The sequence below is a fragment of the Miscanthus floridulus genome, chromosome 8, assembly GCF_019320115.1.
Source record: "Miscanthus floridulus cultivar M001 chromosome 8, ASM1932011v1, whole genome shotgun sequence".
Classification (NCBI taxonomy): domain Eukaryota; kingdom Viridiplantae; phylum Streptophyta; class Magnoliopsida; order Poales; family Poaceae; genus Miscanthus; species Miscanthus floridulus.
Window position 1 is genome coordinate 211,711,935 of NC_089587.1, and position 12,921 is coordinate 211,724,855.

Here is a 12,921-nt window from a genome sequence, read left to right on the forward strand (position 1 = left end):
GCAATTAACGGACTAAAAGGGGGCGATTGAGCATCAGTACCTTACAACGAACATGGTCGAAGTGGCCACGTGCGAGCTGACGGGATGGCGGTGCTCTGACCTAACACTGGCACATCACTGCATCTTTGGCGAGGTCCCTAGTAGAAGGACGTGAGCACTAGCTACAAAAGGTCTAGACGAGTTCCTAGCTGCAAGTAATTGAACTTCTACCAGCCCTACGGGCCTTGCCCCTAATCGTATCATCCACGGCGACAAGATGACCGACGACCGCAAAAACACCAAGCTCGACCATGCCGAGGCACGGTAGGGCCTTGATAGGAATTGACTGGCTATCTAACTCCCTAGACTATGCATAGCTATAAGGAATCAGACCGAGAAGCTCTAGCTAAGCGAATCAAGGGACAGAGAGGCAACAGTGAAGCGCATGGGCAGCCATGGAGCGTGTGCCCGAGCGAGCCGAGCAAGTTAAGGCAGTGTAGCTCTAACCAGTGGTGACAGTGCGAGTACTAGCACCTCGGTAACATGACATGGGTGCTTGGCACAATGTGTTTGAATTAGAGCAGCCAAACCCAAGCAGCACACCAGCGTCGGCTAGCTAATCAAAGTGAGGCAAGGAGGTGTCCCATCTCCAGGGTGATCGGGCCATCGTCATGGTAGGTGGAATGAGGGGTGGAATGGTTACCACGTCGTCCTAGCCACGATGGCCATTGGCTTGACCTGACCCAGTGCGTGGCACGACGGCCAGCTACCTGAGCTCGGCAAGCCCACGGGCAGCGACTGGAGCAAGGCCGCGGCCCTGCTGGGAACGGGTAGGTAGAGCCTAGAACGCCATGTGGCAATGATGGGACACGTGCACGCCAACAGAGCAAAAACTACCCGACCATGCTTGAGCTCATCTCTAGTCATGTTGTGCATGCAGTGACCGCGAACCTCGATAGAGCGGTTGCTACCAGTGACTTGCACGATTTTTAAAGTGAATCAAATGCTATCGATCAACTCAACTGGAGTCCAACTAATTACACTAACCTGAGGCCGGTACTACCCACTAGCTAGTGAAGCAAATCTTATGCCCAGAGAGCAACTAGAGAGGGATATAGAAGCATGCCAAAACAAGCTCGTCGCACCGACGTCAATTTGCGAACGGATCACCGCAACATGATCCATTACGTGTTCTAAGGGGTTTTGGGTAATTTTTACGAGTACCACGTGACAACCAACATGACTTTGACCTACACCATGCTCATGTACTCACTTTGGTACAACCAACAGTGAAAAACACGAATTTAGTGTTTAAGAAATTTAATCAAAATTTAAATGCCAAACCGGCATCGTCATTAGGTTTTCAGACTTGGTCATTTTAGTTCTAGAGGCTGGAATTAAATTCCAACTTCAATCCTTGAGCTATCAAAAATACTATTGAACAACATTTATTTACCAAAACAAAAGTTGCATTGTCATCTACCAAGTTTGTACTTCCAACTTTATTTAAGTGTCACATACATGTTCTATAGTATTTTTGCTTAATAAAAATTGGTTTTAAACCCTAAGTGATATAACATGACTATTGAATCAACTTTCGTTTAGCATTTCTATTGATTGTTTTGAGTTATGGAAATTGATCTACACACTTTATCACATGCATCGACACATAAACATGAGGCTCATGACATAGCTTAGCAAGTTGTTTAAGCGGTAACACCGAGGGTGCTACAGCTCTACCCCCAATAAACAAAATCTATTCTCGAGATTTGAAACATGAATCAGAAGGAGAGAAATACAATTACGCTTTGCAGATATGAAATTACACGAAAGATTACATGACGTCGAACGCTAAACCACATAGGGATTTAGAGATATATGGTTAAGAGCAACCTAGTACAACCAAGGCTTAATCCAGAAGTTGGGATAGACGAGGGCAATGGAGAAACAACAAGAAAATGATTATCTAAAATATGGCATATGTCCAACAGATCTAGTAATAGGAGACTGAGAAGTCCAACATCGTGAACCCTAAGACCAAACTAACCAAAAAGGGGACTTGAACTTCCTTACCAGAACTCTGGATCCCTTCTTCTTTCTGGATTACGCGATCACCTCTGACTGACGACCTGGTTCTTCGAATGATGACTAGATCTCTTAGCTCTGCTTTGGATGCGAGAGGGATGGGGATGAAGAAGGAGAGAAAGGACCAAGGGCATCTTATAATGGTGAACAGAGGTGAAGCGCAGCACACCAGAAGTGGAGGTGGCATGGATGGGATACACTGATGGGTCATGCTGTGGGGATAAAGTTGGCCATGGGGCACTCCCTGCGTGAGTGAGCGGAGGGAGGATAAGAGAGCGGGGAGGGGATTCGCTCGGGGAGGAAGGCATGTGGGCAACTGTGTCCCCAAAAGAAGCAAAAGGAGGGAGGGGGAGGGTCTGGTACGGGAATGAGGGCATGGGATCAAGAGCCGATAGGAGGGAAAATGCACAGGACACGAGGGCGATGAGTGTGGCACGATGTTGCAGCCACACGGGAATAGGCTGCTAATGGGCTCGACACAGATGGCATCCGCAGGGCATGCGGTGACAGCAACCTGACATGCGGAGCGTGGTCTAGCTGGACACAAAGCTTGGGACTTGATATCTACTTAGGCTTTTCCAAGCACTCCCTACTACCTGAGGCTAACTTTTTCCTTACTGCTCTTCTTTTCCTTCCCTTCCTTGTTCACCATATGTGCCAACCTTTGTATGAACTAACATTGTGATATACGTTCTTCCTCCAAAACCACATTCTCTTGTTTTCTTTGAGGGAACACTATTTCATCAACCTGTTGTGGATTTCCTGTTTGAAACACCCGAATATTTCTAAGAAGAATATTTGTATAAAAATGGTATGGCTGTGTAACTTGGTAAATGTACTTGGTCAACAACCTCGATACCCGCGCATGCCGAATAGCATCACCATGTGTCAGCTATTCCACAAGGGCCCTCGGTTTTGTCATGACACCATAAGCTATTAACCAGGCCACTTTACCAACTTACATGCAGTGAAAAACAGTGGGGGTCATAGACCACAGAAATAAATGAGTATTGCAAGGGAAGATTCAAACAACAAGAGTTCTTTTCGCAACAAGGGACAAGGAATTCAAATCTAACAACAGATTTGATTTAAAAAAATTCAAGTGTTCTGCTGAGACATCCACAAGTAGTCGATACAGTGGTCCTATGTTATCTAATCACGGCCAGTCTTGCTCGCATCATAATAGTAGCTTCTCTTGTAACCCACTTAACATCGCCCTTGAAAACCCTAAGCATGTCTAACGAGACTTAAGGGTAGATGGACGCAATAAGCATAGCGAAATAAATAAAATACACACTCCAATGGCCTCATACTGGTACAACATACATGCACTCACTCTCATTCTCGACACATCGTTCACCTTCCCTATGATCAGACGACCTCAACAACTATGGATGAAATACAACAGAAAGATTATAATACTAAAGGACAGTAACGAAAGACACTACTAACTATGGGTACATCATCCTAAGGCAACTAACCTACTTTGTCGAACCACGCATCTCCATTCCTAGCTCGATGGATTCATTTACTACTTTGGCTATGGATCTCCCTCCTCTCTTAGCAGTGGCTGAGTGAAAGAAAGCAAGGGTTCTACTTCTGACACTTCTGAGGGTGGAGGTGCTGGTAGTACTACAACACCGGTTCTCCTTCTTTCTAGTGGGTGGACAAGGATTCCTTCCATGATCAAAGGATCCTACCTTTCAGCAGCCAACGTCCTCCGCTTGGCTCTGGTGACAAGGTAGGCCTCTCCCAACTAAAGGGCATGCTGATCTTTAGCCTCCTTTAGGGCTTCCGACATGTTAGTCTCTCGACTCTCTGTGGCTATCACATAGGCATGCGCTTCAGCAAGCTACACCTAGAGCATTCTAGAGAAGATATCGGCTTCCTTGGCTCGCTGAAGGAACTTCCTCAGCTCCGAGGCTTGCCGGTCATACTGCTCATCTAGAGCAAGCAGGTACATGGTCAAGTGCACCACGGTTGGGCTGTCTTCTTACGCATCCTGCCCTTGCAAAGCCTCCATGCGAGCCCTCCATGCCAGTCGATGCTTTTCCAAAGGTGGAAAGAACCTCATGAGGGTATGAGCAATGGGCTCATCATAAATCTGGCAAAGGTACCGCAAGGCTTTTGTGGGCCACAACCTGGTAGGTGTCGATGAAGCGAAACCTAGTTGCAGTCACATTCTAGGCTTCAGAGATGATAGGAACTCCTCACTCTTCCCAATGTAGACGGTAACTTCACACCGCTTAGTGCCATGCTTTTCATACTCACAACCCTCATACTCGAGATGATCCTTGACTCCGAGCTTTTGTAGGGTGGCATACAAGATTCTAGGAAAATCCTCAACATTCAGACAGTAACTACTAACCTAGGCTCCTGCCATCCCTGGCGGTGGTTGCAAGGAAAGACTGAGCGAAAAGCTTGCTCAAAAGAAAAGGCTAGGCGAGCTAAAGTGCACCGAGTGGTGGTACCAATGGCTAGGCTAGGCCCTGCTTATAATGGCAGAGCAGGTAGTGGTCCTGGCGCAGTCTACCCATGGTTCCTGCGTAGGATCACTATGAATAAATCGACCAAATTTTTTGCGCGTTCGAGGCAAGCGATGTCCGAGGCCATTAATGACTAGTACAACTGCAGGGCAAGGGTCCAACAAGAGCGCAGAAAAGAGTACAGGGAGACATGGGTCACGGTAGGCGTGAACCACAGGTGAACGTGGAGCACGAAGTCACAGTGTAGTAATAACTCCAGAACAAGAATGGGTCAGTCAAGCACATTACGACACGATGACTAAAGCAGTACCAACGCGACTGACTTAAAGATCGTATACTATGCGAGAGTCAGTCCATCAGAGAGAACCTAGTTAAACCTATTTTGGATGCTTAAATATAGCAATAGGGCTACTTATATACTTCGTAGTTAAACACCCTAACTTTTTGCAAAAATAGGTTGTCAAAATTTTAGTTTAGAAAAGGATTTCAAAACTTTATTTCCTCATTTATTCTCTGATACCACCTGTGGTAGAACCACCTAATCTAATGCCTCCCAGGAGATACTTGTCTTCCATCAGACACTAAGTACTCAAGGGAGGACATTAAATTACGCAATTCCATCGAGCACACCCCAAGGGAGAACCCAAAAATCCATATTTTTCCATCAGGATCATAAATGAGAGAATAAAGCTTACAACATTCTTAAGACATTTCTTACATCACTTTTTCATGCAACATCATAGTATAATATTTATTGTTTATAACAGCGAAATATAACCATGCTATCAGAGTTTCAGTGGAAATATAACCATTTAACGATAAGTTAAACATTAACATGATGATCTGTTATATACATCATAACATGTTATAAGTTATCTATTGTAAAACATTTTGGGTGGATGTTTCAAATAAACTCTATGTGCGCAACGTTAAGGAAATCCTCGCTGAACCCACCAGGAGGTTTCCACACACAAATGTCAGCTCCACATGTTCCTGTTACCTGCAACAGGGTAGAACAAACCTAGAGTACTCAACTGTACTCTACAAGACTTACCCACCAGAATGAAAGAAAAGACTTCATGGATATGCAAGGCTATCTGGCTTGTGGTTGATTGCATCTACAGGAAGCATTACTAAACATGCGTCCTTATATTCAATTTCATTAGCAGTCATCATTAGTTCATTAACTAACCATTCTATGTAAGCACTTGTGCTACTTTTAAGCAGGTGGTAAGCAATTAGAACTATTTTACCAACTTTCATATTCTAGTTCTTACTACAGTGCTAGATTGTAGACAAGTCATACCGAATTACTCGGCAATTCATGAACTAATATGTCTAGCTAGGTACCCCAAAACACACGCCCCGCTTGTATCCCAAACACAAGCAGGACCAACCCATCACTCTCCTATCAAGGGGTCCATGTCCTCATCCAAACTTGGACTCTATGCCCCCACACCTGAGTCCTAGACTCAGTGTGGTGCTTAGACCTCCACTATCCCCGCCTCAAATCAGTTGATCCAGAAAGAGCCAGAACCCACGACAAGAAAGCAACAAGCCTTCCCTGCTCCCATAAACAAGTATGTGCTCAGGATAATAAGTCTGTGACATGACTAGAATCCAATGCAATAACCGGTCCTTAACCAACACGGACAGGGAATCAGTGTAAACAAGCTATGCCCCGTTGGCCGTGGAACACAACCTCTTACACCCACCAATACCTGTACCATATCCCTGCCCGATCTCCATTTCTTTTCACCATTTTATCATGAGAGTGATAATAATAATCACCTATTATGAGTAACGACAGGTTACTCACGCTATCGAAAAACATAAGCATTGCAGCTACTCGACCTAAGCTAGTAGGACTCATAGGTAGGTATATCTATGCATGTAGTTTCAATATAAATCCTATAACGTAAATGCACATCATATATATATTTCCAATGATTATTCAAAATAAGGGTAATGCACCGGGGCTTGCCTGGGTAAGATATAATCAAAAGTTAGCATTCCATCATGATGACATGATCATCAAGGCACAATCTTTTCCGCTACCTCGGTTAACTCCACGATCCATCGTTGTTCCTATTATGATATACGTGGATGCAACGCAGAGACGCAGTTAATCAATGGTAACAACAACTCTATAATATGATTACGCCCCATGAGCTAACGAGCTAGCTTAATGACTAACATACTAGTCTACATATCCACGTCGCCAAGTAATGCTTCTTCTAGAAAATGTTTTCGTTCTACAAACCCTCAATTATTTTTGACATTTGATTGATTAACTATATATTTTGGACTAGGGCTCATTTAGTTACTTGAGCAAACTAATTCCTACGAGGCTACAAAAATTACAGTGAGCACATAATATTGTTAGAAATCTACTATAAAAATTTCAGGGCTAGTACTTCTACCGATTCATCACAATAATCCCTACAAATTCTTGTTTTACCCACTTTAAGTGCTTCAAATTAATTAGTCTGCTCTAGAAAATTCTATGAAACTAAGTGAAAAATACATTATCAGATAGGTCATGATTTTAGGAACCTAACAAAATTGGTTTCACAATTTTTGAACATCAACACAATTTTTCATTGAATTTACAAATTAACTTAAGAGCTAAATTAGAAAAGACTATAGAAATTGGAAAGGGCCAGCGGTAACCGGATCTGGCCTGGCAGCCCAATACAGCCCACATGGAACACGCTACGCGCAGTAGGCTAGCCCAACCATGGCCTAAGGTGGGGAGTCCGCATGTGTGCCAATGGTTTTACAAAAGAGTCCCCAATCTATCCATTTATTACGCGGTACTATGCGTAGTATTGCAATAAAGACATGTTTTGTAGAGGGACCCCTTAACTAGCCTATCTTTACCACAGGATGGTCCTCGATGGCCTGTGCATGATGGCATGACTCTTGCCGACGCAGCGTGCGTACACCGACCATCGGAACGAAACACCGGCCCCGCAATCGAGTCGACGAGCGCCGTAGAGCTAAGACGAAACCCTAGGCGGTGATTAGGAGTTAAACGGTGACTTCTATAGTGCTTCCCATGGCGGCGGCCCAACCGTCATGGCGGCATGAGGGGTCTAGCGAGCTAACGCAATTAATGGACTAAAGGGGGCGATTGAGCAACAGCAGCTTACAACGAACATGGTCGAGGTGGTGGTGAAGTCGGAGACAGCCCCCGCAATGCTGGCCATGTGCGAGCTAACGGGGCGGCGGTGCTCCGACCGGACACTAGCGCATCACCGCATCTCTAGCGAGGTCCCTAGCCAGAAGGATACGAGCACTAGCTACAAAAGGTCTAGACAAGTTCCCGACTGCAAGTAATTGAACTTCTACCAGCCCTACGGGCCTTACCCCCAATCGTATCATCCACGACGACGAGATGACCAACGATCATGGAAACGCCAAGCTCAACCATGTCGAGGCACGGTAGGGCCTTGATAGGAATTGACTGGCTAGCTGACTCCCCAAACTACGCATAGCTGCGAGGAATCGGACCGAGAAGCTCTAGCAAAGCGTTCAACGAACAGAGTGGCGGCGGTCAAGCGCACGAGCGGCCATGGAGCATGCGTCCGAGCGAGTCGAGCAAGTTAAGGCAGGGCAGCTCCAACCAGTGGTGACAGTGCGAGTACTAGCGCCTCACTAACGCGACGTCGGTGCTTGGCACGACGCGTTTGAATCAGAGCGGCCAAACCTGAGCGCCACACCGGCATTGGCTAGCTTATCAAAGCGAGGTAGGGAGGTGTCCCATCTCCGGGGTGACCGGGCCATCATCATGGTAGGTGGAATGAGGGGTGGAATAGTTGCCACGACGGCCGCAGGCTTGACCCGACCTAGTGCGCGGCACAACGATAAGCTGCCCGAGCCCGGCAAGCCCACGGGCAGCGACAGGAGCAAGGCTGCGGCCCCGCTGGGAACAGGTAGGTAGAGCATGGAACGTCGGGCGGCAACGACCGGACGCGCACGCGTCGACGGAACGGCAACCGCCCTACCACGCTTGAGCTCGTCTCTAGCCGCGCCGTGCACGCAATGACCGCAAACCCCGACAAAGCAGTTGCTACCGGTGACTTGCACGATTTTTAAAGTGAATCAAATGTTGTCGATCAACTCAACTAGAGTCCAACTAATTACACTAACCTGAGGTCGGTACTACCCACTAGCTAGCGAAGCAAATCTTACGCCCCGAGAGCAACTAGAGAGGGAGATAGAAGCGTGCCAAAACAAGCTCATCACGCTGACGTCATTTTGCGAACGGATCACCGAAACATGATCCATTACGCGTTCTAAGGGGTTTTGGGCAATTTTTACGAGTTCCACGTGACAACCAACATGACTAGGACCTACACCATGCTCATGTACTCACTTTGGTACAACCAACAGTGCAAAAACACAAATCTAGTGTTTAAGAAATTTAATCAAAATTTAAATGCCAAAACGACATCATCATTAGGTTTTCAGACTTGATCATTTTAGTTCTAGAGGCTGCAATTAAATTCCAACTTCAATCCTTGAGCTATCAAAAATACTATTGAATAACATTTATTTACCGAAACAAAAGTTGCATTGTCATCTACCAAGTTTGTACTTTCAACTTTATTTAAGTGTCACATACATGTTCTATAGTATTTTTTGCTTAATAAAAAATGGTTTTAAACCCTAAGTGGTATAACATGACTATTAAATCAACTTTCGTTTAGCATTTATATTGATCGTTTTGAGTTACGGAAATTGATCTACACACTTTATCGCATGCATCGACACATAAACATGAGGCTCATGACATAGCTTAGCAAGTTGTTTAAGCGGTAACACCGAGGGTGTTACAGTTGGTGGCGGTATGGGTCTCCGTCGGACGAGACGAAAACCGCGTCCTTGGGATCGGACGAGACGGAGCCCGCACCCAAGGGGTCGGGCGAGACGAAGCCCGCATCTAAGGGGTCGGGCGAGACGGAGCCCGCGGCCTCGAGGTCGGGCGAGACGGAGCCCGCGGCCTTGGGCGAGACAGAATCCGCGTCCTTGTGATCGGGCGAGACAGAGCCCGCGCCCAAGGGGTCGGGCGAGACGGAGCCCACGGCCTTGGGGTCGGGCGAGACGGAGCCCGCGGCCTCGAGGTCGGGCGAGACGGAGCCTACGGCCTTGGGGTCGGACGACACCTTTTAATACTTCTTGATCCATCCGGGAAAGTCAGCGTATGCGCTAACTTTCTTATTTTGTTGGATTTTAGATTGCCTGAGTTTTGACTTAGAAGTTAAAACAGTTGAGTGTTTTGACAGATTATGCCTTTGTTTGAGTTGTGACATAAATTTTGATAAGTGTTTGATGAGTGAATCTTTTTGAGAGGTTTTGAGGTCAACGGACTGTGGACTGGAAGGGCACCCAATTTTGGTTGTGCTCAACGGGCCGGCACGGCATGAATTGTGGCCCGTAGTGCCGTGTTTGGGTCGAAGGCCAGACCCGAGGCACGGCGAGTCGTGCCAGCCCGACACTGTTTAGGCCGCCGTGCCTGGCCCATGCCCATGCTGTGTCGAGCCAGGCCAGCCCGTTGGCCAACTATACCTGGCCTCACAGGTCACAACCGGCTGATAGCTGCAGAGCGATCAAAAGTGGAGCTATAGCAAGCGAGAAAAGGAAACACCTACTTCTCCCCTAAACTTCTCTCGTCTAGCTACTTCCATCCATCCATCTCTAGATTCTAGTCGCCCTTCAACTAGATAGTAGTAGTAGCTAGCTTGAAACCAAGTGCAGCTCCAGCATGCAGCGAACTACTGTATAATTATGATCTCTGAAAAGTGACGGAACGAAGCCAAGCAGAGCAGCTCGCCGGCCGGTCGGCCGCCCCGTACAAGGGTTGAAGTGAAGCTTCTCAGTATATAGTAGCTCCCATCCCACTTCGGAGCTCAGCCATATAGTTAGCTTTATTCCGCTGCTGGTTGGAAGCCTCAAGCAGCTTCTGCTGGCTGCAATGGAGGAGCAGCTCAGCCCGCTGGCCGTGACGCACCTGCTCCAGCACACGCTGCGCAGCCTCTGCGGCCACGACGACGCGCAGCAGTGGGTGTACGCCGTCTTCTGGCGGATCCTCCCCAGAAACTACCCGCCCCCAAAGTGAGTCCTCGCCGTTCGTTTCGTTGGACATGCATGCGCTCTGGTCTCTTGGGTCCTTCAATGCTCGTCGTCGCTCTTCACGCGCTCTGCATCTAGTAGTTTGGTTTGTTTCAGCCATGGCCGTCTGGGTGGTCGTTGAATGTGTGCTGATTAAATTGTTCATCCGCTGTTCGTCAGATGGGATCTCCAGGGCGGCATATACGACCGGACAAGAGGGAACAGGAGGAACTGGTACGACCTGCTACCTCACGCTCTCATGCTCATGCAAGTTATTATATTACTATTCCTCTTCAATTTCTTATGGATTTGTGTGTTGTTTGTACGTGATTATATTCCTGGGTTGCAAATCAAATCAAATTATGTCTGGCCAGGATCCTGGCATGGGAGGATGGATTCTGCAACTTCGCAGCCTCTGCTTGTGACCACGAGGGCGCAGCTGCTCCTGTCGCCGCCGCCGCCGCCTACACGGAGTGTGCTGCCGGGCAGGAGCCCGCCAAGGGCCTGCAGCCTGAGCTCTTTTTCAAGATGTCCCACGACATCTACAACTACGGTGAAGGGTACGTAGCAGTAGTAGTAAGAGTGTAAGACACAATACTAGTACAGGAGTAACTAATATAATAGTCAGCTGCAGCGCTCGTGATTACATGCTAATCGAGTAATCGATCGGCAAGTTTATTATGGCGGTCCCGTTGCTTGGTGATGTGCTTGTGCTTGTGCTTGCGTTATTGCAGGTTGATAGGGAAAGTGGCAGCCGACCACAGCCACAAGTGGGTGTTCCAGGAGGCCCAGGAGCATGAGATCAACCTCATCTCCTCCTGGAGCAACCCTGCCGACTCTGTAAGCATCTCTCTCTCAACCGGATCAAATTACTCCCAAACTTCGATTGCAACACACTAGTGAACACTTGTTTGTTTGCACTTTCGCAGTATCCGAGGACATGGGAGGCTCAGTTCAAGTCTGGCATCAAGGTAGATACAGGCTTGGAGACCGAGAGCTCCATTTGTGCGATTGAAAAAAAGCTCAGCATGCATGACCAAAGCTGACCTGACCGTGCACCTCTTTTATCGTTGCCCTCTTGCAGACCATCGCTCTGATCGCCGTCAGAGAAGGCGTCGTGCAGCTTGGCTCCATGAACAAGGTACACCGGCCGATACTTTTCCACTCCACTCAGTCGCTGTGCACTGCAGCGTGACTGCTAAGTAGTGTGACTTGGTGCATGCATGCATGATTTCTCCTTCTCGCCTGTACCATCAGCAGCGACTAGCGTGCGTGCATGCACGACAAGACGTACACACTAATATGTACCATGCGTACGATCGATCGTGCGGTGTGGCACTGCTGTGCTGCTGTTTGACGAATTGCTGCGCGTGCATGTTTTGCTCCTCTGCACGTAAGTATACACGTACGCACACGCAGGTGGCGGAGGACCTGAGCTACGTGGTGATTCTGCGCCGGAAGTTCGGCTACCTGGAGAGCATCCCGGGGGTGCTGCTGCCGCACCCGTCGTCGGCCGCGTTCCCGGCGGCGGCCCGGTGCTCCGTCGCTGGCCCCGCCGCGGACGCGGCGGCCTGTAGCTGGCCGCCGGGACTCGTCGTGCCGCCGCCGATGGAGCTCTACGACCCCTACGCCCACCAGGCGGCGGCGGCGGCGGCGCAGATGCACATCGTGCCGTCGATGAGCAGCCTGGAGGCGCTCCTGTCGAAGCTGCCATCGGTCGACCCTGCAGCGGCCGGCAGCGGCGGCATGGCGGCCGCGACGATGGCCAGTAAAGAGGAGACCGGCGGCGTGGAGCACTACGAGCGCCATGGCGGCATGGCCGACGTGGCCGCAGGGAGCGGCGGCGTCGCAGGTACTGCGGCCGCCGCAGTATCTTACTACGTCAACGTGGCCAAGCCCAGCGAGGGATTCTAGTCCGTCTCCGTCTCAAGTTGGCGCACGCGCCGATCAGCTGCGCGTAGTCGTTGCCACGTCTTTTTCCTTAGAGCGCGCCGTGTTGCATGATTACTCTACATGGAACAATCATGTGTCGTGCTCTGTACGTACGTGTCCTTGGAGTAGCCGTACGTGCGTGTACTGTACACGATCAATCAAAACGGTTATAAGGTCGGTCGACAGCAGAGGCACGTAGCTAGCTTGTAGTACATTCAATGTGGTCGCGGTATATGTATATTGAATGTATGTATGCGTTCTGTGATGCAGTGCTAGCATCACCTAATCGAAGGACTTGGCGTGCACCGCTGATCATCCCTAC

General features: G+C 48.5%; 1 protein-coding gene across 1 annotated transcript; it reads left to right on the forward strand.

Annotated features, from left to right (window-relative positions):
• The first annotated feature begins 10,172 nt into the window (after positions 1-10,172).
• LOC136474833 (protein RICE SALT SENSITIVE 3-like) lies at positions 10,173-12,921 on the forward strand. The gene is made up of 7 exons (XM_066472404.1): positions 10,173-10,670; positions 10,848-10,901; positions 11,042-11,227; positions 11,402-11,507; positions 11,597-11,638; positions 11,752-11,808; positions 12,087-12,921. Exons 1-7 carry the CDS (start codon positions 10,531-10,533, stop codon positions 12,579-12,581), a joined length of 1,080 nt encoding a protein of 359 aa, XP_066328501.1. The 5' UTR covers positions 10,173-10,530; the 3' UTR covers positions 12,582-12,921.

What these genes read in the sequence shown, in the direction of transcription:
- LOC136474833 (XM_066472404.1), top strand. Translation starts at nt 10,531, where the DNA reads ATGGAGGAGCAGCTCAGCCCGCTGGCCGTGACGCACCTGCTCCAGCAC. An exon ending in AGAGGGAACAGGAGGAACTG is followed by an intron (nt 10,902 to 11,041) that starts GTACGACCTGCT and finishes ATGTCTGGCCAG; the next exon opens with GATCCTGGCATGGGAGGATG. An exon ending in AGCTTGGCTCCATGAACAAG is followed by an intron (nt 11,809 to 12,086) that starts GTACACCGGCCG and finishes ACGCACACGCAG; the next exon opens with GTGGCGGAGGACCTGAGCTA.